This window comes from Corvus kubaryi, unplaced genomic scaffold, assembly GCF_017639235.1.
Source record: "Corvus kubaryi isolate FWS band 111438036 unplaced genomic scaffold, C.kubaryi_AGA036_p1.0 126, whole genome shotgun sequence".
Taxonomy (NCBI): Eukaryota; Metazoa; Chordata; class Aves; order Passeriformes; family Corvidae; genus Corvus; species Corvus kubaryi.
The window spans coordinates 1,415,629-1,442,905 of NW_024580661.1; the positions used below are offsets into that span (position 1 = coordinate 1,415,629).

At 45.3% G+C, this 27,277-nt stretch overlaps 1 protein-coding gene across 1 annotated transcript in view; it reads left to right on the plus strand.

Annotated features, from left to right (window-relative positions):
* Positions 1 to 27,277, plus strand: part of PCDH15 (protocadherin related 15) — a 506,585-nt gene that overhangs the window by 357,750 nt on the left and 121,558 nt on the right. Inside the window, exon 6 of the mRNA XM_042021638.1 lies at positions 24,329 to 24,394. Within this exon, the coding sequence (XP_041877572.1) occupies positions 24,329 to 24,394 (66 nt within the window). The remainder of the gene's footprint in view (positions 1 to 24,328; positions 24,395 to 27,277) is intronic.

Consider the following 27,277-nt stretch of genomic DNA (forward strand, 5'->3'; position numbering starts at 1 on the left):
CCCCCCCCCCCCCCCCCCCCCCCCCCCCCCCCCCCCCCCCCCCCCCCCCCCCCCCCCCCCCCCCCCGCGCAACACCAATAATTTATTCTTTACTCTTAAAAGATGAAAAAAAGGCAAAAATCATTCTGATCCCTTTTAAAAACCACAAGCAGTTGGGAAGATCCACCCCCAAAAGTTGCAATGGATCTGTTCCTGGGGTTTTCAGAAGTTGTGTCATGGGGCTGTGAGTTGTGGGGATCTGTTTCACACCAGGGAATCTTTGAAGGGTGTTTGAAGATTTTTTTTTTTTGGGGGGGGGGGCGGGGGGGCGGCTTTTAACCCCAAGCGGTTTTGCACTTTTTTATATGTGGAAGAAAAGAACAGCTGAAGGCCCTTAGGTTTCTCCAGAGGATTTTGGGCTGTAAAAGAATAGTGACAAAAATCCTGAATTTGTACACTCGGAGATGAGCCCATCCTGGTCCTTTTGTAATCTTGTAAGTTTGTGTTTGTTTGTGTTTTTATCTTGTGATTAAGGGGTTCTCCTGGGGCAGGAGGGGGAGAGCTGGGCTCGATGTCACCTGTTCCCCACATTCCTCCGACCCAGGGACCTGTTGCCCCACCCTGTCACACACCACAAATGTCAGTGCTTGAGTCCCACGTGTTTGGTGTGGAGCCAGTGGAATCACAGCATCATTCAGGTTGGAAAAGACCTTCAAGAGCAGCGAGTCCAACCCTAATGCTGGGGATAAGGATTTCTAGAAGCCTCCACTCCAGAAATCTCCTGGAGCTGTTCCATGAAATCATCCCTTCTGACTCACTTGAGGAATAAGATTTGTTTATCCCAGAGGAGATGCAAACAGGATGCTGGAAGTATTTCTCTTGGGATGTCTGGCAAAGAAGGAATGTTCTCTTGATTATTTAATGTTGGTTTTTTCAACTCTATTTGGACTTATCACTGTAGTTCTTCCAATCTTCTGGTTTCAGACTCATTTCCTTCCTTTTCCTTCCTTTCTGCTTGACTCTGGAACAAGAGATGAGCCATGGACACCTGCACTGTGGAATATAGATCTGGCTGCTGGCTCAGTGGTTTTGTTTCATTCTGAAATGAAATTTCACAAAATAAAACTGAGGCTAATCAGAAGATTTGCTCATCCAAATGTGGATTTCACTTCCTAAGTGTTAAGCAGATGGGTGTTTTTTATCAGAATGTAATAAAAACATGTAAATGGTCTTTGCCACTCCTTGAGTGCAGATGACTTTTAAAATAAGTTTATTTTTTTCTGTGAAAAACACAACTGCTCACTTGTGCCACCAGGACTGTTCAGCCACAAACCCTTTGCCTGTTTTTCAAGGCCCCCCTCTATTAGTTACTGTCTCTTATTCAGTCTAACAATCTTCTGCTACAAAAATTGAATCACTCAGGGGCCTTACAAATCACCTTGAGAGGCTATTTTAGAAATAAAATCGTTTCAGATCTCAATCTATTACTGTTGGGCAGGAAATTAACTGGGGAAAATGCATATTTGAGTACCTGGAGCTCATTGATCATTCCCTGAGCCCTGCACTGTACAGCTCCAGGGGGAGCAGAGAAATGCCACCAGGCTGTTGCCTGAGGGAAAATCCCTGTTTGTGGGAACAGGAGTCATTTGTGTGTTTTATGGGGACTGGCTGCGTTTGGTTGGGAGCTCTGCACTTGATCCTACAGGGAGAAGAGCTCTCCTTGATGTTGTTGAGTTATAGTGGAGCCATTAAGTTCCTCTGAAGGGTTTAGTTCTTCAAAGCGTCTTTGAGTGCCACCAGCAGCACTTTGAGGCAGCAGAAGATGAATTTCCCTGTGGTAAGAGGTGAGCTATTCATGAAATAGGGGCACTGAAACAAGGTTCACCTCAGTTACTGTACAGATTTTAGCCCCGGTGGAAGGGACTGAGTACCCTGGGATCTCCCTGTGGCTGTGTGGGATGGATGAGGCAGGAGGCTGCTCTGGAGAAGGAGCAAATCCCAGATTCCAACAGCCTTGGAACCGCCAGACTGTCGGAGCTGGCTAGGAATGAGTCTCTTCCAGGCACTGGACTCCCAAGTTCTTTCTGCTACCACGATGAGGAAGGGCCTGGAGCATCTCCGTGCCCAGCACCGGCTGAGGGAGCCGGGGCTGCTCAGCCTCGAGAGGAGCCCCAGCTGAGAGGGGCCCTCAGCCCTGGCTGTCCCTGGCTGCAGGGAGGGCTCAGGGCAGGGCCCGGGCTCTGCTCCGGGGCCCAGCAATGGCACCAGAGCACCGGGCAGGGCCTGAGCCCAGCAATTGCCCTGCCCAGGAGGCAGAACTGCTGCCCTGGGCAGTGCCCAGCCCTGAGCACATTGGCCACAGAGGCTCTGGGCTCTCCTCCCTGGGGCTGTTGCAGAGCTGTGTGCACACAGTGCTGGGCCTGTGCTCCGCGATGGCCCTGCTGGAGCAGGGAGGTGCCACCAGGTGCCCTCTGTGCTCCCTGCAGCCTGAGCCGTCCTGGGATCCTGTGATTCTCCAGCCCACGTGTTGGATTGTCTGGATTTTAAGGTGTCAAACATCGATGCTCTTTGATTCCTTTACGATTTGTCTGTCCTGAGCCATCCCGTGGTGGGGGAAAGCTGTGAGAACTGAGCTGGATCTTGTCCTCCAAGGGCTGGGTTCCCAAAGGTGCTACTCACACGTGGGAAGGGAACTCCCAGTTCAGGAAAAGCAGAAATGCCCCTGAAAGTGCCCTGGAACACCTTGAGTCCCCTCCAGAAGAGTTGTTCAGTCTTTGGGACTTGCAGCTCTAACTCCGGTGATAATTTTAGGGCTGAACTCCTCAAAATCATCAAGCCCTGTGTCTGTGCGTTCATGTGTTGGTTTATAGCCATGCAGTCTGTGTGTGAGCAGAGCCACTGCAAAACTTTCTTACCGAACTTTCATCCTCTCCAACAGAGCAGCCACTGCAGCTCTTCAGTCACAAACTTTCTGGTTTATTCTTCAGTCATGTAGACATTTTGCATCTGTTCGAAGCAGCGTGAAGGCTTTGAAGGCCACAACCATTCCTTTTTGGTTTTCTCTTCAGCAGAAACACGGTTGGTGCTCAGTAGGGCCACTAGATTTTAGTACTAAGGCAGCTCATCCTTGACCTTGTTTCCTTACTAGGAAGCCCTAAAATGTAAATATTTTAACTTGGGAGGAAATCAGGCTTTGAAATTCTATTTGAAGGGCAATAATTAAACTAGTTTGACTTTCAAAGAGCTAAGAGAGACACTACAACTAGCAGGATTTAAAATCTGCCTCACTGCTCTGTCTTCCGTCTCATACTCCACCAGTAATTTGCACTGCCTGCTCAATTTTAGTTTTTATTGACAATAATGTATTTGTAGCAACAGTTTGGAAACACAGAATTTCTGTGTCCTGGTGACATGGAAGGTCAGGAATCCTTTCTTTACCTGCTGTCCCCGTCATGTTACTTTCCAAACCCCGTTCTCCTTGCTCCTTGTCTCAGTCTGGCATTAAGAATTATTTTCTGAATGCTTATATGAGGCTGTCACATCTGGACAAATAAACTGTGGTGGGAACTGCCTCCCTGTTACTCCAGAGTTACCTGGTTTTTTATGAGAAGCAGCTGTTTAAAACAAGGCCACAGGAACTTCAGCTTGATCAAAACTTCATTTTGTAGGACTTGATTTTCATATAACAAGAACTGACTCGTGGCTGTGTCCTTCAGAGCAGTTCTGAATCACTTCAAGTGCCCAGAAACATTCTTGTTGATGGTGATTATGGATTCTTCCTTCAGAAGGCTTTAAATAGGTGTCTGGGTTCTCCAGAGCCTCTGGAAAGTCTGGACTTCTGCAGGGGCTGAGTCCCTGCCCTGGCCAGCAGGATCTGTGTCCGGTTCTGGGCCCTCCCGGCCAGAAAGCCCCAGAGGGGCTGGAGCGTGTCCAGGGCAGGGAACGGAGCTGGGAAGGGGCTGGAGCCCCAGGAGCGGCTGAGGGAGCTGGGAAAGGGGCTGAGCCTGGAGCAAAGGAGGCTCAGGGGGGACCTTGTGGCTCTGCACAAGTCCCTGACAGGAGGGGGCAGCCGGGGGGGTCGGGCTCTGCTGCCAGGGAACAGGGACAGGACAAGGGGAAACGGCCTCAGGCTGGGCCAGGGGAGGCTCAGCTTGGACAGCAGCAGGAATTTCTGCATGGAAAGGGTGCTCAGGCCTTGGCAGGGGCTGCCCAGAGAGCTTTGGAGTGCCCATGCCTGGAGGTGTCCAAGGAAGGGCTGGAGGTGGCACTCAGTGCTCTGGGCTGGGAACAAGGTGGGGATCAAGGTTGGGCTCAGTGACCCCAGGGGGCTTTTCCAGCCTCAGGGATTCCAGGATCTCTGCTGTTGTGTGCAGTGGGATGTAGCAGTGCAGGTGGCTGCAGCTACTCTTTGTCCTGAGGAGAATTCAGACAAGCAGCTGTGGTGGTTAGCAACCCAAGTTTAGCATGTAACTTTACAGTCATGGTAAGAACCCATAACCCCTCCAGTGGGAGGCATCCCCTGTGCCTGGGCAATAATCGTGGGGGTTGAGCTCTCCCAGCTCAGTTTAATGCGTTCCTTTTGCCATGATCATTTTCCCATTAGGGCATCGTTACTGCTCAGCTGTTGTCTGGCATTAAACACAGGCAGGGTTTTTCCTGACTGAAGCTCATGGAAACTCTCTGGGATTTTACATGGAATGCCCATGGTGAGGAAATATCTGGGGATCTGAACCTAAACCCCCAAAAAACCCCAAACCAAACTCTCTCCCCCACACCTTTTCCACAGACATTGCTGTAATTTTTGAATGCCCAGGTGTGATCGCTCCCAGGCAAACACCTTCTCTCTCATCTCTTCTGGGGAATCTCTGTTGAAAGATAATAATTTTCCTTTTCTTTTCCTTTTTTTTTTTTTCCATGGTGAAAAGAAAACTTTTGGGTAAGGTTGGAAAAAATAGTAAGGGAAAAAAACTCTCAGTGCTTTGCAGTATTTATTAGATAGTACATTGAGGCATGGAGGGTTTTAAATTGGCAGGGAGATGAACAGCTGATACACATAGGCAGAAATCAAATGTTTAAATAATGCTAAATTATCCTGCTGCACCTTGTTAAACAAGACTGCAATGGGAAGGGCTGAGGAGGTGGAGAAGGAAGCAAGGAGAGAAACTGTGTTCTTCAACTGGATTAGAGATGAATGGGATTTCTCTGCAACTGAAGGCTCGGTTCTGGTCTGAATTATGCGGGAAAGCTGATTTGCACAGGAAGGGGTTTGTGGGGTGAGTTTGTGTTTGCCTCCAATACCATTTCAGTTCCCTTTTGTGAATTTAATGGTGCTTCTCATTTCAGGAATATCTTAACGGGGTTTAAGTTTGAGGAATTCCAAACTCTTGGGCATCTTTAAACATTGTGAGCGGGAAACCATAGAATCCCAGAATTATTTAGGCTGGAAAGGACCTCTGAACCCAGGCGTGATCCCCACCTTGTCCGCAGCCCAGAGCACTGAGTGCCACATGCTGTCCTTCCTTGGCCACCCCCAGGGATGGGGACTCCAAGCCTCCCTGGGCAGCCCCTGCCATGTCAGACATTTTTTGATCCTGTACCAGAATATCTTCATTTCAGTCTCTGATTTATAAGCTGCTGCTGACTTTGCCAGCAATATTGATGCAACATGAAATATTGGATTTATTTGTCCCTTGTACCGGGATAAATAGAGGGACAGGAGTTAATGATGTGAGCTGCTGGGCAGGTCTGATGTGGGGTAATTTCACACCTTATTTCTAAGCAGAGCTGTTTGAAGGGACTCGTTTGGTCCTAAAGGGAAACACAGAGTGTTAAACAAGTCAGGGCTCCATCATTTCAATATTTAATTTGATCCCTCAGCTGGTGTTAACTCAAACCAAGGTTTCTGGTGTTGCTTTTCTTTGGGACCAGTAGGCTAATTCAGCCTGATTGTGTTTCTGGAGAAGTGGCTGGTCTTTTGATTTAATTCCAAATAACACAGCACAAAAATTGATTGCTGCCAAATCACAGGAAATTTTGAAAAAACTTCCAGGAAAAAAATAAAATCAAAGAAAAGAGAGTGGAGTGGTTTTTTCTTCCACATAAAGTTCCTGGTGATTAAATCACACTCTCCCGCCTTCCTACATGGAAACAATGGGTTTTACTCTTGTTTTATTTTATTTTACTACTGTTAAGACATTTTATTCTTTGCAAAAATTTCTTGACTCCTCAGACTTTTTGTTCCATAAAATGCTTGGGATCCTGCCACTTGAACTGTTATAGAGCTCAATGTGCTTCTATTATAGAGCTCAATGTGTTTTGTTTAGAAAGTGAAGTTTCACACCCACAAGTCAAAAACCTCAGCTCTGCCCTTTCTTCAGTGTTTTTTTTTAAATCCTTCCAAGTTTTCCTTTACTATTTTTTATTGCAGAATTAATTGCACAAATCTGGGCAGTGCCTGTTGTAACTTTCTGACAACTTGAAGGGTTTTGTGCCTAATATAAATCAAAAGAGGCATTTCCTGGAGAGGAACTTTTCATGAGGCCGTGGAGTGACAGGACACAGGCAATGGCCTTAAGCTGGAGGAGGGCAGGGCTGGATGGGATATTGGGAAGGAATTGTTCCCTGGCAGGGTGGGCAGGCCCTGGCACAGGGTGCCCAGAGCAGCTGGGGCTGCCCCTGGATCCCTGGCAGTGTCCAAGGCCAGGCTGGACATTGGGGCTTGGAGCAGCCTGGGACAGTGGAAGGTGTCCCTGCCCATGCAGGGGTGGGAGTTTAAAAAGTCCCTTTGAACTGAAATTACTCTGTGATTCTGTGCAGGTACTCTGCTCTTACACACAGAAACACAAAGGAAGCAGCTTTTTCAATGCTTTGAGGTGGGGTGTTTTTTTATTTCTTTCTTTTGGATTTTTAAAAATGTTGTTGTATTCATAGAAAATATACAGAGAACTCCAAGTTAATGCTCCTAAACCATCTATCAAACAAAAGCCTCTTCTTCCCACTCTGTAGCATTTTGCTCCACAGGATTTGCTGATGCCCCATTTCATTGAACTGGGATAGATTTCCTACCAGGACAAAGGTACTTTGTGAGTGTCTCATAAGGAACAGATCTTACAGAATGTGGCACTTCAGTGAAGAGGAAACTGTAAACAACATCACTATCAACAAAGCCAGCACAATAACATTTCAGAGTGATTGATGGCTGCTGTGGAAGTAAATTCAAGGCTGTGAAAATTTCCTACAGTTGCATATGTTGGAAAAGAAAAGATGTATGGGACGTTCAAATACAAATGATGTGCAAGTGCATTGTTTATTTTATTATTTCCAAAAGGAAAAAAAACAAGCCCAACCCCAAAAAGCCAGTAAAGGGTGAGAGTGTAACTCACAGAATGGGCCCCATCCAGCCTGGCCTTGGGCACTGCCAGGGATCCAGGGGCAGCCCCAGCTGCTCTGGGCACCCTGTGCCAGGGCCTGCCCACCCTCCCAGGGAACAATTCCTTCCCAATATCCCATCCAGCCCTGCCCTCTGGCACTGGGAAGCCATTCCCTGTGTCCTGGCCCTCCATCCTTTGTAAAGAGTCTCTCTCCGTGTTTCCTGTAGCTCCTTTAGGCCCTGCAAGGGGCTCTGAGCTTTCCTGGAGCCTTCTCCTCTCCAGGTGAGCACCCCCAGCTCTCCCAGCCTTTCCTCCCAGCAGAGCTGCTCCATCCCTCTGCTCATCCTGGAGCCTCCTCTGGACTCTCTCTAGCAGCTCCAGGCCCTCCCTGTGCTGGGCCCCAGGGCTGGGGCAGCTCTGCAGGTGGGGTCTCTACTGCAGAAGTCAGCCTGCTTCTCCATGTGCCACATGGCTTGGAAACACAGAGTTTTTCTTCAGAAATGCTCTGGAATAATTTCTGGGTGAACAGTAAAGAAAAAAAAATGGAATGATTTAAAAATGAGTATTATATGTTATAGTTGAGAAGTTAATGAGGAACACTCTGGCCCTGGGCTCCCAGTGACATCAAGGGTCCTGTGGCCACTGAAAGCAGATGTGGCCTTTGTCACCTTTGCTCTTCGCAGTCTCTCAAAGCTTCCACCAGTGGTGTCCATCTCTCAAGCCTCCAGTGCCCACCCTGCAGGAAAGCAAGATTATTTTTCATTTAATGAGCTTGGGTGCACGAGCAATTAAGAAGGTGTAATCAAATGGAGCTAATCAGGATGACACAGCAGCTTCCCTCTGGGATGCTGCTCCAGTCAGCTTCTCCTCAGATCTCCAATTTGGTCTGTTTAGGTAAGAAAATCCATGGGAAGAGTGGCACAGGCAGTGGTTTCCCAGCTCCAGGGGCTGAGCACTTTGGTTTCCAAGCCTAGGTCTTTTCATTCTGCTCAGGAGATGGTGATTAACAGGTGAGGAGAGGCTCTGCTGGGGTAATAACACTCTGAGTGCTCCAAGAAACGTGGTGATACCAGTGTATTTTAAATATCCTTGAATTGTTCAGTATCCAAACTCTTTCCAAAGCTCCACATAGTCACTGACCCCATGGTTGTCTGCTAATTAAAATAGTTATGAACAAACTGCCAGGGAAAGGCAAAACGTGAATGGCTTCAGATAAACAACTGGTTTCTTCTTTATCGAGAATTAAACCTATTGTGGACCAGAATCTTGTGCCCAACCAAAACCAGCACCTAATTTTGGACTTAAAGAACATGAACAATCACACATAGAAAATAATAAAGAACTCCCGGAGCTGTGCTCAGCTGCCTTCTCACCATGCCTGTGGGTAGAACCTTTGTATAATTAAGTACTGGAGATCTGCAAAGAAAATACCTTATCTGCTTGTTCTTCCCATGTAATCAATGGCTTGGGATTTATTTCCAATTGTGCAGCTGGCTAATACAAAATTAATCAAGCTCTCCATTTCAGCCAGCCTGGAGCTGGAGCAGAGGCTGAGGAGCTCTGTGTCAGGTGTGCTGCCTCTTTATCAGTGTCTGTGGGTGAGATAAAATCAAAAAATAGGGCTTCAAAAACTGAATGGGATTAGGAGCGGAAGAGTTTGAGCATTACTGAACTCCAAGAAGACTTTAAATCCTACAGAAATACCCGTGCAATTGCTGTCTCATCTGCAGGATTATTTCCAGTGCTATCTTGGAGGGGAAAACCTTACAGAAAGGATTTGAAAGCTGCCCTGGATCCTTTTATTTCCAGCTATTAGAAATGAAACTGAGTCCAGCTTTAGGCATCACTTTTGTCCTCCTACTGATGGCCTCTGGCAGCCTGCAGGTCCAAATTATTAATGTATTTTTATAAATTACATTAAGAAAAAACACCTTTTTTTTTTATGCTACCCATCCTTGCTGATGGAAGACTTCCCTAGATGTGCGCCTGGATTAAGCTAACCTAGCAAGGACACCTCCTAATCCTGTGCTTTCCAGGCAGGTGCTGCTTGGAGAAGGGTTTTATGTGTCCTTAGGTCTTTGGAAGGATCACTGATAGGCAGAGATTACTTTGGCATTTCCCATTTTCCAAAGGAGCCAAAGCACTGAGCAGAGCTGTGTCCTTACAAGGACAGATGATCAGTCTTAATTTCTCCCAGCAAATATCCTCCTTTTAATTACGTTTTTATTATTTTTTTTTAATTGTTTTAAAAAATTTTTGATTGTCTTTGCAACTAGGAGCTGAATTACATTTTACGTTGATTTACATGGGTAAAATAAAATTAATGTACAGAGGTAGACAGACACAAAATGCAAGTTCAGCTTCTTGCCAGAACAAGGAGCAGAATTTATGATATTTTTCTGCTATTTCAGAGAGCCATTGAGGCTGGAAAAGCCCTCTCAGATCACAGAGTCCCAGCTGTGCCCGATGCCCACCTTGTCCCCAGCCCAGAGCACTGAGTGCCACCTCCAGCCCTTCCTTGGACCCCTCCAGGAACAGAGACTCCACTGCTGCCTTGTAGGGAATGACATTTTTTCCATGCCTTCAACTCTCCCAAGAGTGGTGCCAGACAGAGATTTTGATGGTAATCAGGATGTCCTGTAAGGTGTTTATTTTTGAAAGTGTTTTCTAAGGAGGTAAAAATGGAGAAGTAAATATTTTCAGGCTTTGGAGTCAATATTGCAAGGGATATGAAATGTCTTTTCCAATGTAGCAGAAATCCAGCGACTCTCTCCTTGCAATTTATCAGCTGGTTGATGATAAAGGTTTCAGACAGCAGATGAACCATGCTTAGACTTAATTTCCATGATGTTATCAAAGAAAAAATAAGCCAGAAAAAAATCATCCTGACTAAAGTTTCTGGAAGGAGTCTTTTAGTGTTTAGAGTCTGGAGAGTCCACACAGCAGCATCCTTGATAGGACAAGGGGGAATGGCTTCTCACTGCCAGAGGGCAGGGTTAGGTGGGATATTGGGAAGGAGTTGTTCCCTGGGAGGGTGCGCAGGACCCTGGATCCCTGGCAGTGTCCAAGGCCAGGCTGGAGCAACCTGGGATAGTGGAAGGTGTCCCTGCCCGTGGAACTGGATGGGCTTTAAGGTCCCTTCCTGCCCAAACCAGTCCGGGATTCCATGATCAGCGCCTCTGATTTTAACATCCCTTTTTTGGGAATCCTCTCTGGATGGATGCTTGGAACCGCTGTGAGCTGAAAGGTGCTGAGTCCAACAGTCCTTTGTTCCATCCCATAATTCCTCCCTCACAGCGTTGCTTTCCAGAGGAGATACCTGTAAACCTTCCATCCATTAAAAGAAACCCTAAATTGCTTCAAAGGCAATCAAAGGCTGTCACATTTTGCAATTTCCAGACCATTTTGGATTAACAGGGCCCAAACTTTCCGAAGACAAGGATAAGGAGATTGTGGCAGGAGTAACAGAGGATGCCAGGACGTTCTTCCACCTCAGGCTGTGGTTTGCTTATTAAATAAATACTTAAAAACAAAAGAGGTTTAAGTTCTCCCTTCATGTTTTTCACCAGAAGGTTTTCCTAAAACAAATTTTGAAGAAAATACTGACTTTGCATTTTCCCTTTCTCTTTCTCATCCTGCTTTTTATTAATTTGAGTGGGGTTTGTTTTTTTTTTTTTGCAGACTGGGAGATATTTTGTAAATTGACCTGAAAACATGAATGATAAGCTGTGGGACAGGAAGCCAAAGCACATCTCCTGTAACGCATTGTAGACCAGGACCAATTTTAATTATAAAACCAAGACAGCCTTGGTTTCTGCTCAACAAATTAGGTCTCCGAAGTGTGCAGCTCACCACAAATAACTCTCTGTAGCTCTCCAGCACTGAAGCCCTCATTGCTTTCCTAATTAACTGAGGCTGTTTGGACACAGGCTGGCTCCAGGATGGTCAGCAAGCAGCTCAGGCTCCAATTATCGAACCCATTGGACCATAGTTTGTTAACAGGCACTTCCAAGGGTGACACCTCCTGTGGAGTCTCCTTACTCCACGTTTTTCACGGATGGGGGACATGCAAATGGCTGGGCCTCAGGAGCTGCACAATGTCTTAGGTGCCTTCACCTTTCCTGAGGGGGAAAAGGACCTGTGGCTTTGGAGCCTGTTTTCCTCTCACACCTTTATGCCCAGGCTGGGAGGGCAGCACTTCCCAGGTCCTTGCCTGAGTAATTTTGCCATGCCTGAGTTTGTGTCAGCACCCTCTGTGCAAAATGAGGGAACTTTATGAAGCCACAGGAACTCCGTTGGAAGTAGGAAGTTCATTCCATGCCATTTCCTGGGTTCTGCCACTGCATGTCTGCCTGGAAATGGGCTTAAAACCAAAATTTTGGCCCTTTTGGGGCTTTTCTGATTGTTAATGTTGGATACTTAAAATCTAGAAGCCTTTCCAAAGCACAGCACCCTGCCTTACCTCAGGACAGTGCTCAGTGGGAATTAAATCATGGTTTAGTTAAGACCCAGTACCAAGGTCCAGCCTTTCAACATCCAGGTGAGTCCTCAGTGGTGCAGATGGTTGTTCCTGCAGGGATGGATGGAGAATTCTCTGCTTTCGGGTGGATAATTCAGGGCAGTCCCATGATGGTAGGACGTGTTCCTCCAGAACAGGGCTGCATTTTGGGGGAAAGAGGGAGGAAACAGTGTTGTTGTAATTAAGATGCACTTGTGAAAATCCGCTAGTCTGGGTGTTTCTAGCAGAGTCTGAGGGAGCATTTGAGGAGCTGAGGGAACTTAGTGTCTTTTAAGACAAGGGGATGTCTTGGAATGGCAAAGCCACACCCTCACCTTCTGCCACTGCAGCTGGAGGTCCTGATTAAATTACAGGAAGATGTTGATCAACATTGCCTTCATTAGAGATGTCAGGAGAGAGCTATTTATAGGCACAATATGTAAATCTCCCCACAGTGGTGGTTAATTCCCTGGAACACAAACAGTCCGAGGAGTGGCAGCTTAATTAGTGCCTGTTTTCCTGGGTTACCTGCTGGAAAGGCACCAAGGGGAAGGTTCTGGAATTACAGGAATATTTATGGCCTGGGAGAGGTGACTTCAGAGGAGCAAAATTGTTCTACCAGACACTGATACCTTGATTCATTTTTTTGAATGACATGTGGACGTTGCTGATTTTTAGGTTGGGGGTGGGGTTAGAATCTTAAAACCCCAAAGTTGGAGGTTTCATGTCTGTGTAACACTTTTCTACCCTGATTTACAAAGTGCTGCTTTTTAAAGGAAGTCACTGAAATCACAGCCTCAAAAATACATTCAATGGTATTCACATGGTATTGAAATATTCTAAAATTTGACATCTGGTTTTACAAGGAATCATATTCCTGTGTGCATCTCAAAGTTCCATGAAAGTTTTTTCCCTAAAATTAGTTTAAAAGTTACTTTTAATGCTGCTTTCTCTCACCTCAGCTCATCTCCATCAGTTCTGTGGACACAAACTGAGGTTTTTCTGTGCCTGTTGAGGACATATAAAAGTCTGGACTGAAATAGGAGAAACTCTTCAGGACAAGATGAGAAGCCTGATTATTAAATATGATTTTAAACCTCAACATTTAACCTGAGATTTAAAACTGACAAATTTGCCCTTCAGGAACAGGACAAGGCTGAATATTACTGGCTCACCTCAGGTTTCAGTTAATAAATGCCAATTTATTTGATTTTAAAGAAAATCCAGCAATAGGAAAGTCAGGCGTTATCTCCAACTGCTTTTTCCAAGTTGCTTTTACTACTGGTACTACAGCAGTCAAAATTTAGTTTAAAATTTGCTTATAGTACCAGGAATCAGTTGAATTTCCAGTATTAGAAATTTTTCATCCTCCTCTATGGAAGTTCCTTCTTAAATGCATCACAGGCGTAACAGGGAAAATGCAATCCCAACAAATATTGAAAGTAAGATGAAATTTGAATGCTGGGGTGATGCCTTAGGTTTTAACTTCTATATTTTTCAAATCCTGGACTGCCTGCTGTGTCCCTCTGAGGTTCCTTGTGCCCTCTCAGCTGCTGTTCTCTCACGCTGGTCAGACAGAACAAACCTCTCCAGGTTTGCTCTTCAAGGACACCTCGATTGTCCCAGGCCCCAAAATGTGTAAATTAAAGCCTCTAAAGGGGGAGCAAACTTGGGGTAATTACATCATGAACTGAGGTTATAATTGGAGAATTAACCCTGATATGCAAATGGACCAAACTCATAAAAGGGTGAAGAACCCCTGACCCAGGGTCTGTCTTGGGTGGAGCCTCTGGAGTGCCCAGGGTGTGCCTTTGAAGGCCCTTCAAATAAATACCTGCTTTTATTCTCTTATTCTTGTCTAGCCTCTGTTTTTAGGTGGCCACCTCAAGGCATCAGGGCACATAGGAATGGTTAAAAGGAGGTTTAATCAACTTTTGAAAGCACTTCTGAAGATATTGCGGCTTTTCTTGACTCATCCAGTGCTTTTTAATGGTCTTAAAAATGACTTTTGGTAATGGTAATTTTAGCTGCTGCTTGGCATAGTATCATATTTTTATGTGCTTTACAGTGTTTTCAGGCACAAGTATGATTTTAAAGACTCCTGTCGACTCCAAAACTGCTTGTAAAATGGGGAGTTATTTCAATCTAAAAGCACATTGCCTGAAAGAGGGATGGCTTGGCATTCTTCTCGAGCTGTAAAAATAAAATGGCAATGCACAGCACTTGCAGGGCAATTTGTGCATCGCAAACCCTTTAGAGATACTGTATCTGTATATAAAGTAAAGAAAAAAATGTGGAAGAATGGCAGAATAAAGCCACAAAATAAATTGGCTGATTGGGCTGCGTGTTCTGAAATGGAACGGGAGCTTTTCATAATGGTCTTTATTTGCTTTTTGTCCTTTTGGTACTGGTTTGTCTCCCAGCCTCGCTTCTTGTCCAGTTCAAACCAACCCACCCCAAACTCACCTGTCTCTCTTGCCTTGGAATTCCTGAGCTCCACATTTTAGAGCAGGGCTTAACTCTGATCAAAGCACACAAAGTCTGGAGGTTTAAGCAGGATCTCAAAGGGGTCAGAATCAAACTCAGGTTCGCTGGGGTGCCTTCCCAGATTCTCCAATTAGGGATTTCTCTCAGGAAGAGCTGAAAATAGCCCGTGAAAGCCCTTCTTATGCCACTTTCAATGCAGAGCCATGGCAGCACAAGCCAGCTAATGTAAAGGTTATGCCAAGCTCCTCCGAAATTGCCCAGCTGTGGAGATGAATGCCCACACAGGAAACAAGGCGGGGCATTTTCCCCTGCCATGGGGTTGCTTAGTTACTCAGTTTAAATGTATGGCTCTATGTGGCTCTTTATGAGGACCCTCAGTCTGTAAATCGAGTTTTAGACGCTCTTTCATGGCTGTGTTTTTCCCCCTGAGTGTTCCCTGCTGAATGGAATTGGAGGTAAGGACAAAGGACAGCTTCCTTCAGGAAGCATTTTGGAGAACCAAGTGCAGCTGGAACAGAAATACCTGTTCAGGCAGAGAGAAATGTGAGGTGCTTTAACAGCCTGCAAGGATTTCACTCCTTGCCTCTTCAATTTGGAAAGGCCACTCTCGCTTTCCCAGGGATCGCCAGCTCCCAGGAGCTTTGCTGGGGCTTTCAATCCATAAAAGCTCCCACGCTGGAGGTTTTAGCATTGACATGCTGGGGTTGTGAACAGTGGAGGTCTCTTGAATTGGGCTCTCTCAGCAGCTTGTGCCCTCACCAGCCACCTCAGGGTCACAACTGCCCTCGTGGCATTCGTTGTGCTGGCAGGGTTTTAGTGAATCAGTGCAGGTGTTCTGGCCTTGTGCCATCCTGGATCTTGTGTGTGCCACACACACAAACACTCTCTTTAATTTCCAAATCAAGTGTCCATTTCCTTGTTAATAACTTAATTCCTTATTTAAAATGGCCACAGTATTATCAGTGAGTCCGGCTTGAGGACGGGACTTGGTGATTCTCACTTTGTATCTCCAAGACTTCTGTAAAAGTGTTTGATGGGCTTAACCATGTGGAGGAAATGGGGAGAAAAGGCTTTGAATACTTTAAAATCACTGAATGGTTTGGGTTGGAAGGGACATTAAAGATCCAAAATTCCACCCCTGCCATGGGCAGGGACACCTTCCACTGTCCCAGGCTGCTCCAAGCCTCAATGTCTTGGACACTGCCAGGGATCCAGGGGCAGCCCCAGCTGCTCTGGGCACCCTGTGCCAGGGCCTGCCCACCCTCCCAGGGAACAATTCCTTCCCAATATCCCATCTAAATTTCCCCTCTGTCAGTCTGAGCCCATTCCCCCTTGTCCTGGCACTCCAGTTCCTGCTGCAGGGTCCCTCTCCAGCTTCCCTGTAGCCCCTGAGATCCTAGAAGGTGCTGTGAGATCTCCACACAACCTTTTCTTCTCCTGGCTCAGCAGCCTCAGCCCCTCGTCATCTCTGACTCTCCAAACCCTCTTTCACAAGCTCTTCTTTTCTTCCCCTCTCCACGATGCAAAGGGTCGTGGTTGAAGAAAAGAGTATCCATGAAATTAAGACTGCTGAATGCTGAGAGTTGGCTTTGTTTAATTCTCTCTCTGGAGCTAAATTAAAATTTTTTAAAAATTTTAAAACTTTTTAAAAATTAAAATGTTTATAAACACAGAGGGGAAGAAACAAAACATAAGAAATCCAGAATTTTTGCTCCCCTCTAGGCCCTAGAAAAGTTCCCTCTGTTTTTTTTCAAACTCTGCTCCCACTCTTTGGAAAATAATTTGGACTTGCTTGCTGGGTCAGGCTTTTTGTGGTAGCAGACAAGTTGTCATTTCCTTGTTCCCACAGAAGTGTTCTCCATGTTGGATGTTGAGCTATCCAAGGTTTTTTCTTTCACAGGCATATCAAAGAAAGTGGCTTTAGTGGCTCCTTGAAGACTTTTCCATTTTACCATTTGTCTTATTGACAGCACACAGTCACTGAAGTGGAGCAGAGCCCCGAACTCGCTATAAATTCTTGTTTGCTGCAGTATTTGGGGATGATAAAGTGGTTTATTGGAGACATAGAGGGAATGGAGGGTCGGTAGGGAATGGTTCGGTGCTGCTTCTTCCTGCACGATGATGGGATCGTAGCACATGAGCAAGCTGTGACTTGTTCAATTTAAGCTTGCTCCAAGATGTTGTGGATGCTGCACACTCTCATGGATTCAGGAAGAATTTGGAAAAATCAACAGAAAGACAAATTCAAGAGTTAATACTTTGTTCTTTCCTGTCTTGCGGAGCAGCCCTAGGAAGTAAGGGATTGATGCTGAGGAGCCTTCCACAACTACTGACAAGGTTTAGAGTTTGATTCTTGTTTCAGTCAAAAGTTAAGAATAAACTTTTATTCTGCCAACAAATAAAATAATTTCCTTCAGCAGTTAGAGGGTATAACTTTATTAAATGGAAAATCTTTTAAATTGGGCTGAGAATCTGCTAGGAACTGAGTCAGGGGTTTGAAATTGCCCATTGCACTCCCTGTGATTGTTTAAATAAAAACAAGCGGAACAATTTATCTGACTAAATAAAAGCAAACTTGAATATAAGATAAATAATGAAATAACTCAGAGTAATGATTGAGTGTTTCTGCAGCAGCTGGAAGAAGAGTTGGTGATTAGCATATGGAAGTGGAATTTTTTTCCAAGTTTTATTTCAGGAGCACTTGGGAGGAGATTGCAGTTATTTCCCAGAATCGTGTCCCAGGAAGGTTCAGGCTGGCTGTTTGTTTCCCCAGGAAGGTTCAGGATACCTTTGTTTCCCCAGGAAGGTTCAGGCTGGCTGTTTGTTTCCCCAGGAAGGTTCAGGATACCTTTGTTTCCCCAGAAGGTTCAGGATAACTGTTTGTTTTTCCCAGGAAGGTTCAGGATACCTTTGTTTTCCCAGGAAGGTTCAGGATAACTGTTTGTTTCCCCGTGAAGGTTCAGGATTCCTTTGTTTTTCCCAGGAAGGTTCAGGATTCCTTTGTTTTTCCCAGGAAGGTTCAGGATACCTTTGTTTCCCCAGGAAGGTTCAGGATAACGGTTTGTTTCCCCAGAAGGTTCAGGATAACTGTTTGTTTTTCCCAGGAAGATTCAGGCTGGCTCTTTGCTTCCCAGATGATTGTGCTGTTCTCCCTGCAGGGCTACTCACTTATTTTTTGTGTCAAAGTAGAACTCCTTCTGTCTCTAGAGGGGTAGGACTAAGTTATTGAACTTTTCCCAAAGTTGTGCTCTGTTAATAGGAAAACAAATCCCCTCTCAAGTCTTGGGGGGGGACCTTTTTGTGCTTGAAGCCACTTAAATTTTTACAGCTTTGTGGGCCAAGCTGCTTTTCTTATTAAACTTTGAAGCCGTGTGACTCAAAGACCAGAACAGCCCTCTCCTGACACTGCTCCCTGGCCATTCAAATGTTTTATTGAGCTGGACTTTAGGGATATAGGAAGTATGAGTGGTTATTTGGGGTTTCCAAGTGATTGTGTTTATTAAGGGTAGTATATAGGCAATTTTGGGTGGCTGTGACTCCTCTGCCTTGATGCCAGCACTGTCAGAATCTCAGTGTGGGTGAGGTGGGACACCTCAGAAATGTGAGTGTGGGACCTTTCAGAAATGTGAGTGTGGGACACCTCAGAAATGTGAGTGTGGGACACCTCAGAAATGTGAGTATGGGGCCTCTGAGAAATGTGAGTGTGAGACACCTCAGAAATGTGAGTGTGGGGCTTTTCACAAAAGTTCCTGAGGAGAGATTTTCAAAAGCTGCTGCAGCCTCGTAACCTCCACACACAGTGAGTGCTGTAGGAGTTCAGGTGTCTCCAGCTACTCCTTAACCTGTTGTTCATAGTGGAAGGTGTCTCTGCCCATGACAGGGGTTGGAACCAGATGATTCCAAAGGTTCCTTCCAGCCCAAACCATTCTGTGAGTCTGAGAGTCCCTCCAGTGATTGGGAGCAGGAGACCTGTGTGGAAAGTCCTGTGAAAGCCCTTTTTGGAGGAACTGGTCCCCTTGGAGGTGGCAGTCCTGTGGCAGAGGGACTGTGAAGATGCAGATGGCCTTTGGGATGGTGGGGATGAAGAGAAGAGCTCAGGAGGAGAAAGGGAGCTGCTGGAAACTGCAAACCCCCATAGCTGTGGGGCAGTGGTGGTTGGAGGGGACCTTTGGCTGTCAGGCAAACCCCAGCTCATGTGACCATGGAGTCACAGGCTGGTCTGGGTTGGAAGGGACCTTCAAGATCTTCCAGTTCCCCCCTGCCATGGGCAGGGCCACCTCCCACTGGAGACTCTCTCCTCTCAGGTGTCTGCAGAGCTCTTGGCTTCGCCTGTTGGCTCCCCACACTGGGAGTTTATTGTTAGCTGGTTCATTAACCTTTGTTTTAATTTTTATAGATGATTCTCTGTTCTTTTAGCTGTAAAACAGAGAGAAGTCCTTCAAGGAATAGAACTGCTGGATGGGAAGGGGATTTGAAGGTGTTTCAAAGGTGAAAGGAAGATGATCCAGCAGGTCTCTGTTGGGAAAATACCTGATTATCCAAGTTGTTGTGTTTGTCTCTGCTCAGGCTGTTTGACCTTGCTGAGCAGCTCGTCTAGGACCGTGGCTGAAGGTTTCCTCTGAGCCACCTTATTAAAAATAATTAGAAATTAAAATAATGAAAATTAGCCAGCAGAAACAAAATAGAGCTGAGCCTTGACACTGTTACATGGTGAGTTTGCTAAAGAGCTTCTTACTTTGCTCCCAAGGAGAGAGGCCCTTTATTTATTCCCTCTTCTTGATTATGGGAGAGTAAAGCAGAAGCACTGTTAGGAAAAACAGAGAAGTTAACCACAGGAACAGAAATGCTTTTGCTGCAAGGCCTTAGGAAAGCCTTCAGAGCTTGTTTTATTTAGTAAGTTCTGGTTGCCTTTTCTGTAAGGAGTTTGGGGCAGGGGCGGTGCTGCCTCAAGATTCCATTTACCAGCATTGCTGCTTAAACATAAAATGCGTCATGAAAACTGCAGGGAGGGAAGCTCATTTATGGAATGCTTTTCCTTTTTTAAGAGTGTTTGATTTATCATGATTTGACTTCAAAAACTGCTCCATTACGCCTAGGAATTTCAAGGACAGCTTGTTTTTTGTTGAGAAAGTTGGAACAAAGGCATGTTCTGGTAATGCATTCTGGTAATAAACTGCAGTGTAAAATCGGAAGAGGTGAAATAATGGCTAAAAGAGTTCTACCAAGGCCCACACACTGACATGGAGCACCTTTCTGCTCTCTGGGTTTAAAATCTTGGGGAAATATTTCCTTCCTAAATCACCTTTGGGGCTGCAGTTATTCTGTGCTTGTTTAGGTTGAATAAAGCAGTCTTAGTGCTGGAATCATTTTGGTTGAGGAAAATTTAAACAAAATACTGGAGAAAAAAGTTGAGACAACTGGAGCGAGTCCTGAGGAGGCCACAGAGCTGCTCCAAGGGCTGGGGCCCCTCTGCTCTGCAGCCAGGCTGGGAGAGCTGGGGGTGCTCACCTGGAGAGGAGAAGGCTCCAGGGAGAGCTCAGAGCCCCTTGCAGGGCCTAAAAGGGCTCCAGGAGAGCTGGAGAGGGACTGGGGACAAGGGGTGGAGGGACAGGACACAGGGAATGGTTTCCCAGTACCAGAGGGCAGGGATGGATGGGATATTGGGAAGGAATTTTTCCCTGGGAGGGTGGGGAGGGGCTGGGCTGGAATTCTCAGAGCAGCTGGGGCTGCCCCTGGATCCCTGGCAGTGCCCAAGGCCAGGCTGGACATTGGGGCTTGGAGCAGCCTGGGACAGTGGAAGGTGTCCCTGCCCATGGCAGGGGTGGCACTGGGTGGGCTTTGAGGTCCCTTCCCACTCAAACATTCTGGGATTCTCCTAAAAACTGAGCCTCTTCCACATAACATCGCTGAGGACAATTCATGGAATCCCTTTCCCAAGGGACACTGCTCACTGGTGTTGCTCTTTAGCTCAAGGAACTTACTTTGCCCTCCTTACTAACTTCCCCAAGTGTATTTCCAGAGAGCTTCCATTTTCCTTGATTAAATAAATTCCAACTTCTGTCATTCTTATGGGATAGATTCTCCATCCTCCTGACAATGGGAATAACCTTTCTCTGCACCTGGATCAGTCCAAAGATGTTCTTTTTCATGTTCCCAGAAATTCCTACCGTCTCTGGCTGGTGCCTGATTGTACAACACAGTGCTTGACCTTATGGTTTATTGAACTCATACTGCTGCTTATTGATTCTATTTTGTGAGGGGGAAAAAAGGTACCACCCATATATTTACAACTTACCCCTTGTCTTTAAGGTTTTTAATTCAAATTACTGTCTCTGAATTGGAAATCTGTGTCAGGCTGCAGTTTTAGATTTGTCTGTTCAGTGTATGGCGGTGGATGTGGAACTGAGGCTCTGGCTTTGTTAGGTTTGCTCCTGCAGAAGGGAAGGGTGACGTGTCGGAAAAAGCAAAAGCAATCTGCGATTTGACATGGTGAAATTAGGTGAAATAATCTGTAAACTCTTATCTAGGCAAGAAAACTGTGTTTCTTCACAATTCTCTTACTGGTGCCATGTGGATAATCCACAAGTTTCCTACTCCCATCCTGCTTGGGTTTTTTTTCTCCCCTAGTTCCGGCTCTTGCTCTAATCTCTTCTTTTCACTGAAATTTATCTCATGATAAATTTTCTTGCTTCACCTGCTCACACTTGCAATAAATTCTCTGCAAATTGCTGAATTTCACTGGCCAGCCCTACCTTTTCTCTGTGACTCCCGAGATCCACATTGGAATGCTGAACATTCCTTTTAAATGCTGAACATTCCTTTTTAATTCACTGTAGAATGCTTTGATTATTATTCTGGAAATTTGGATGTGTTTGATGGAAAACCAACTTTGGGAAAAGTTGTTAACATGTGAACATGTATTTGACTTGTAATTTTGATAGTTTTCTTATTGACTGTAAAATAGAAGTTGGTCTAATTTGGGTGAGCTTTTCACTGGGACACTCAGCAGGGAGAAAATATCATCATGGAAGCAAAGAAGATGGGGGAAAAGCTCATGGAGTTAAAAAAAAATCATCATTATTCTTTTAGTGAGATATATGCAATTTTTAGACTGAAAAATTGTCCCTGCTTTGGATTTCTATTTGTGTATTTAGTTAGGTTGTGTGTGTGGTGGTCACTGTTGAAAACAATGTTGCATGAAAGTTTTATCATTGAGCTTCTTTGCCCTTATTAACAGCTTGTTGAAGGGTCTTTCAGTTCCCCAAATCCTGAACCTCTAGAAAATGATAACACACATCTCTAGAAAAAAAAGTTAGAGTTGGTTTTGTTATGGCCCTGGAATTTTTATTGTATTCAGTGGAAAAAATAAGACCAGGGGAAAAAAAAAAAATCAAAGGCCATATTTCATGTAGATAATTCAAACATTTCTTATCCTCTCACACAGTGTGTTTATAAGAAACTATAGTGGTATGAAAGATGTGGTTTTCCAGGTGATTTATTTGCTCTGTTAATGCCTGCAAAAGAAAAAGCTTTAAAATATAACGATAGTTAATTTAATTCTTAAAAAGGAAACAAACAGAGAATTTTCAATTGTTATGTATCAAAGTAGACCATAGAAGAATGAAAGGAATATGGAGGGAGAGTTCATGCATTCATAATTTTATTTAGACTGTCTAGGGCACTTTGAAATGGTGAAGTGTGCACAGAGGTATTAGGTCACAGGTTGGGCTTGGTGACCTTGGAGGTCTTTTCCAACCCAAATGATTCTGTGACGGCAAAGTCAGTGTGGTGGTGGATCTCTACAGGCAGTGACATGAGGAGTGCGAGTGAGGGGCACCCACAGCAGCTCCCTCTATTTCTCAATATCTGTATGGGGGGGAGGGATCCTGCCCCTCTGGGCAGCCCTGGAGGCACCTCTGGAGTGCTGTGTCCAGCCCTGGCTCCTCAGCACAGCAGGGCCAGGGAGCTCCTGGAGCGGGGCCGGCGGAGGCTGCGCAGCTGAGGAAGGGCCTGGAGCATCTCCGTGCCCAGCACAGGCTGAGGGAGCCGGGGCTGCTCAGCCTCGAGAGGAGCCCCAGCTGAGAGGGGCCCTCAGCCCTGGCTGTCCCTGGCTGCAGGGAGGGCTCCGAGCAGGGCCCGGGCTCTGCTCCGGGGCCCAGCAATGGCACCAGAGCACCGGGCAGGGCCTGAGCCCAGCAATTGCCCTGCCCAGGAGGCAGAACTGCTGCCCTGGGCAGTGCCCAGCCCTGAGCACATTGGCCACAGAGGCTCTGGGCTCTCCTCCCTGGGGCTGTTGCAGAGCTGTGTGCACACAGTGCTGTGCTTGGGGAATTCCAGCATTATTCAGACTGTTCATATGGATGAATCTTTGGATGTTCAGATGTTTGGCCTTGCAGTTGAACTCAGCATCAGCGACACAAAGCTGCTGCTGGAGGAAATCCCAGTGATGTAGAGGTGTCCTTTAGGGGCTTCACCTAAATGGAGATCTGAGCAAATGCATCACTGTTCTCACCTCCTTTTGTAGGCCTTGTCTGTGCTGGGGTAATTTGAGGCTGTAACAAGCTGCAGTGTGGGTCCTTTGAAGTTGACGAATGTGTAATTTTTACCATAAGCTGGGAAATAGAATTTACCTCAGCTTGCTCATGTGTTTAATTTACAGATGATTTTCTCTTGGGAAAATTTCGCTTGTTGTGTGTAAAAAAAAACCCCAAAAAACCAAAACAAACCAGTAATAGCTGAGTATTTCTTTCCTATTTTGAATTCAGAACTTGATTAGAAGGTACCATTTAATACAAATGAGGTTTGGTTGGGCTGTGGATCAGAGAAACCTCTTAAAATCTATAAAATCATGGGCTGCAATCTCAGACAGTCCTGTGTGGTGGATTGGGAAGAAGAATGGTTGTCTCTTTTCTTGCTGAGTCAATGAGGCTCTTGGAAAATGAAAAGCTCTTCCTAATGAACTTTTATTTCCATGTGCTTTAAAGGGGGTACTGGTTTTCTGCTGTTCAATGTAGAAAACCTGGCTGGTACTAAAATACAGTCATCACACGTGGTGATCATGCTTTTATGTATTTTAAGGCTACACTTATACGTTTGCTAGCTCTGCATGTACTGCTTGATATCTTTGAACCTCTCTTTTGAGTAAACCAACAAACTCTTACTTATTTTCTTTCGTTATTCTGCTCTGCTTCCATTGATGACTAAACTTTTGACTCCAGACTGGCAATATGAGGGTAAGATGGCAAAATATGACTTCCTGAACATTGCTCGTCTGTTTTTCATTTGTGTTCTCCTTAGAGTTATTAAAATTCCATTCACTAAGTAGATCCTTTTTCGTTGCAATTAAGTTCAAATTATGTTTGTTTCTGTTGTGAAGCTTTAATTATGATTTACACCCTTTAATCATTCCTTTGTTATTTCTTTGGGTTAAATTACCATCTTATTCCCTGTGTCCTGACAGACACCGAGATTCCTGATGGGATCTCTAGAGCAAGACTCAAACTTCATTAGGGTAGCCATCCAACTGGATTGTGGTGGAATGTGACCACAATCTTTCCCTGGGAGGGTGGGCAGGCCCTGGCACAAGGTGCCCAGAGCAGCTGGGGCTGGCCCTGGATCCCTGGCAGTGCCCAAGGCCAGGCTGGACATTGGGGCTTGGAGCAGCCTGGGACAGTGGAAGGTGTCCCTGCCCATGGCAGGGGGTGGCACTGGATGATTTTTAAGGCCCTTCCAACCCAAACCCTTCCATGATTCTGTGATTTGAGGGGTGTGTGTCTATGATGTGCAGTCTGAGTAAGGGATAAGCAAACAGCTCCGATTTTGATCCTTTGTGAGTGTAACTTTACTATCAGTTGTAGCTCATACCCACATCACATTGAAGGGAATACTTGCCTTCAGCATGCCAAATGTGCTGACTTAAAAAAAAAACCCAATGACAAAACCCCCAAGATCCTACTTTTGCAATGAGAAATAACTCTCCTTTTCATCTTTATAGATTGCAAGTTGGCCAGAACAGGTCCTCCAGCCACAATAGTTCCCATTGACGAGGAGAGTCGCAACGGTGAGTGCCCCACAATTATTTATACAACAAATTATTTCTAACTAGTCTTTAAGGCTTTTGTTGCAAATAGACCTTCTTAATTTTTCTTAAGTCAGTGGGATGGTAGCAGAGGACAAAGTTCTGGTCAGTCTTTGGCTTTGTTGTGTTTGGGTAAAGCTGAAATTTTACTCTGCAGCGTGACAGGAGTGTTAACAATGTGGTCTTGTGGGTTTCCCACGTGGCTTTTGGCAGATTGCTTGTTGGTTTGCTCTAAGTTTAAGAACATGAGCTTAAGGACACCTCTGAAATGGCAGAACTTGCATGAAGTCGGAAATTTCAAAAAGAAAATGAATGTCCCTTTTTTTTAGTATTTTACTTCTCCTGTCAAGTCACAGAGTTCTTAGGTTGTTGATCTGTGGTCTGAGCATTGCATTTGTCAGAGTAATGTGATGGGATGAAGTGCTTTACCCTGTTACAATCAGCTTACTCCTGAGAGTAAGTTACTACTCTTTCCTGCTTTTTATTCTGTGTGTTTAGGGTTTTCTTTTTTTACCTTGCAAGCTGGGCCTGGTTTTGTGCCGTGTATGGTTGTGGTTTATCAGATACGGGCGCCTGAGATGGTGAACAAAGCCAGGTCATGCTGGTGGAACCCCTCTGCTGTTATTCCCGGGGGAATTCCTTGTTGGAGTTGCTCAAGGTCGGCTGGATAAATGCATTTATGGGTAAAGCCCCTCAATAAATCGTTAACACACCTGTGTGCTGAAAAGCTCTGGTTCTGGGGTGGCTGTTAAAACCAGGCTCTTTTCCTCCTCCTGGGGTGGTTTTTCCTGCAGTCAGGAGTGTCCAAAAGAGGGCTACGAAGATGGTTGTGCTCTTTGAATCAGATGCATTGGTTCTTGGCAAGCTGCTGTTGTATTCTGATGTGTTCCATTTGTGGGCTGCTCAGTTTCGGTGGAGTAACCCCCTCAGCTGAAATGGTTTCGCTGCCAGAGCTCATCTCTCGTAGCCTTTCATCCTCCCTACTCATTAGAAATAAATCTGTACTAACAGCAAGGGTGTCATCAGCATTATTTTGTAGGCGCCTTATGTTGTAGAAACTTGTAGAAGTTTCTGCTTCTCTGTTTCCCACACAAGGGGTTATAAATAAATCCAAACCAATGTTGCCATCAAAAAAACTTTGTGAAAACCTTTAGAAAGAGAGGTTGAAGTTGTGGACTCCCCATCCCTGGAAGTGTTCAAGGCCACGCTCAAGAGGGCTTGGAGCAAACTGGTCTAGTGGGAGGTTGTCCCTGCCCATGGCATAGGAGTTGGGATGAGATGAGCTTTGAGGTCTCTTCCAACCCAACCCAGTCTGTGATATAAAAGTTAATAAGGAATGTATGATGTTCTACATTTCCAGTGACCGAACTTTATGTTGGGATTGCCAAGAGATGCAGAAATAAAAATCCACCTAATTCTGTTCTAATCTATACAAATATGTCTCAAGCTCACACAAAGTGTGAAATCTCCTCCTTGTCTTAGTTCTTGCACTGCACTGTAGCTTCCAAGGGTCTGTTGTTGATGTTGGAATGGCTTTTCTGTGGCTTTGGGATCTCAAGATCTCAAAACGATGGCTGGGACATTTCATTCCATCCAGTGCATGTGGTCATTGAGCTCTGGCAGCACAATAAACAGAAAATCCTGCTCTTAGGAAACAGATACTTAGTTCCATTGTGCCAGGAAGTCAGAGACCAGCAAATCTCACAGAATAAAAATATTTTCCCAAATAACTGTTGCTTGTTTTCATAGTCAGGCACACAGGTACCGTGCGTGACCTTTGAAGATCTTCCTGAGATCAGCAGAGATGTTAAGATTTGACAGTTTCCCACTGTGGGATGAATATCACTTTATATCAAGTAATTTAGGTACAATAGTAAATTACGTTATGATTGTGCTCATGTGAGCAATCCTAGAAGGAGTGAACCTGACCTTTCTTAAGGAATAAATGTATTATTTTATGATCTTCCCTGTGTTGAACTGAATTGGGTGATAGCATTTCAGATCGTATTAACAGCAAACCCGAATTTTCTGGATGATTTTTATAAGCAGAGAGTTATTTTCACCCATGGATTTATTTTTATTTAATTACTGGATTTGAGACTTGGCTTTAACTTGTTTTAAAGACTGAATGAGCCTTATTCCTAGGTCAGACCTTTTCATTGCCACTGTACTCCACATTTTTGGAGGCCTCCATGTGGAGCCACCTGTGCTTTTTCCCTTCAGAGGAGCATCCTGAAATTCTCAAGGGCTTTGAATCCTTGGGCAGGGTTTTTGATGGAAAGTAGACTCTTGGGAAAGGACTTCTACAAGGCAAGATTTAAAGATTTAGAGATTAAATTAGAATTTGGAAGAGAAAGTAGAGGTTGTGGTAGAGGAAACAAGCAGACCAAAGTGAATCCCCCTAACATGAGGACAAAGAGGATCTGGCGTCTTGGTCCTCCATCCAGAACAAAAAAATTCCACAGTTAGGAATGCTTTGTGTTCTTTCCCATCCTAGAAAAATCAGTCGATGTTGGCGTGGTTTGATTTTATTTTGGTGGGTTTTTTTCTCCCCCCTTCCCTTATGATGGTTTGAGTGCTCTAATGAATAATGGGAGCAAATCCCAAAACCTCCTGCTCTCTTCCCTCCATGTTCCCTGGGGATGTCTGACCCAGGGAAGTGCAGCTTTCACGGCTCTGGGTGGATCAGGTGTTATTTTTATACCTTTTCACCTTCCTGCTCTCTCAGCAGCAACCTTTCATCAGCCTGACTTCCTGGGGAGGCAGAGGATGCGTGATGGCGCTTCAAATCCCCTTCCACAATGCCCTGTGGGGAGGGACTCATGGGAAAACAATGGGCACAAAAATGCAGGAAACAAAGCTTTG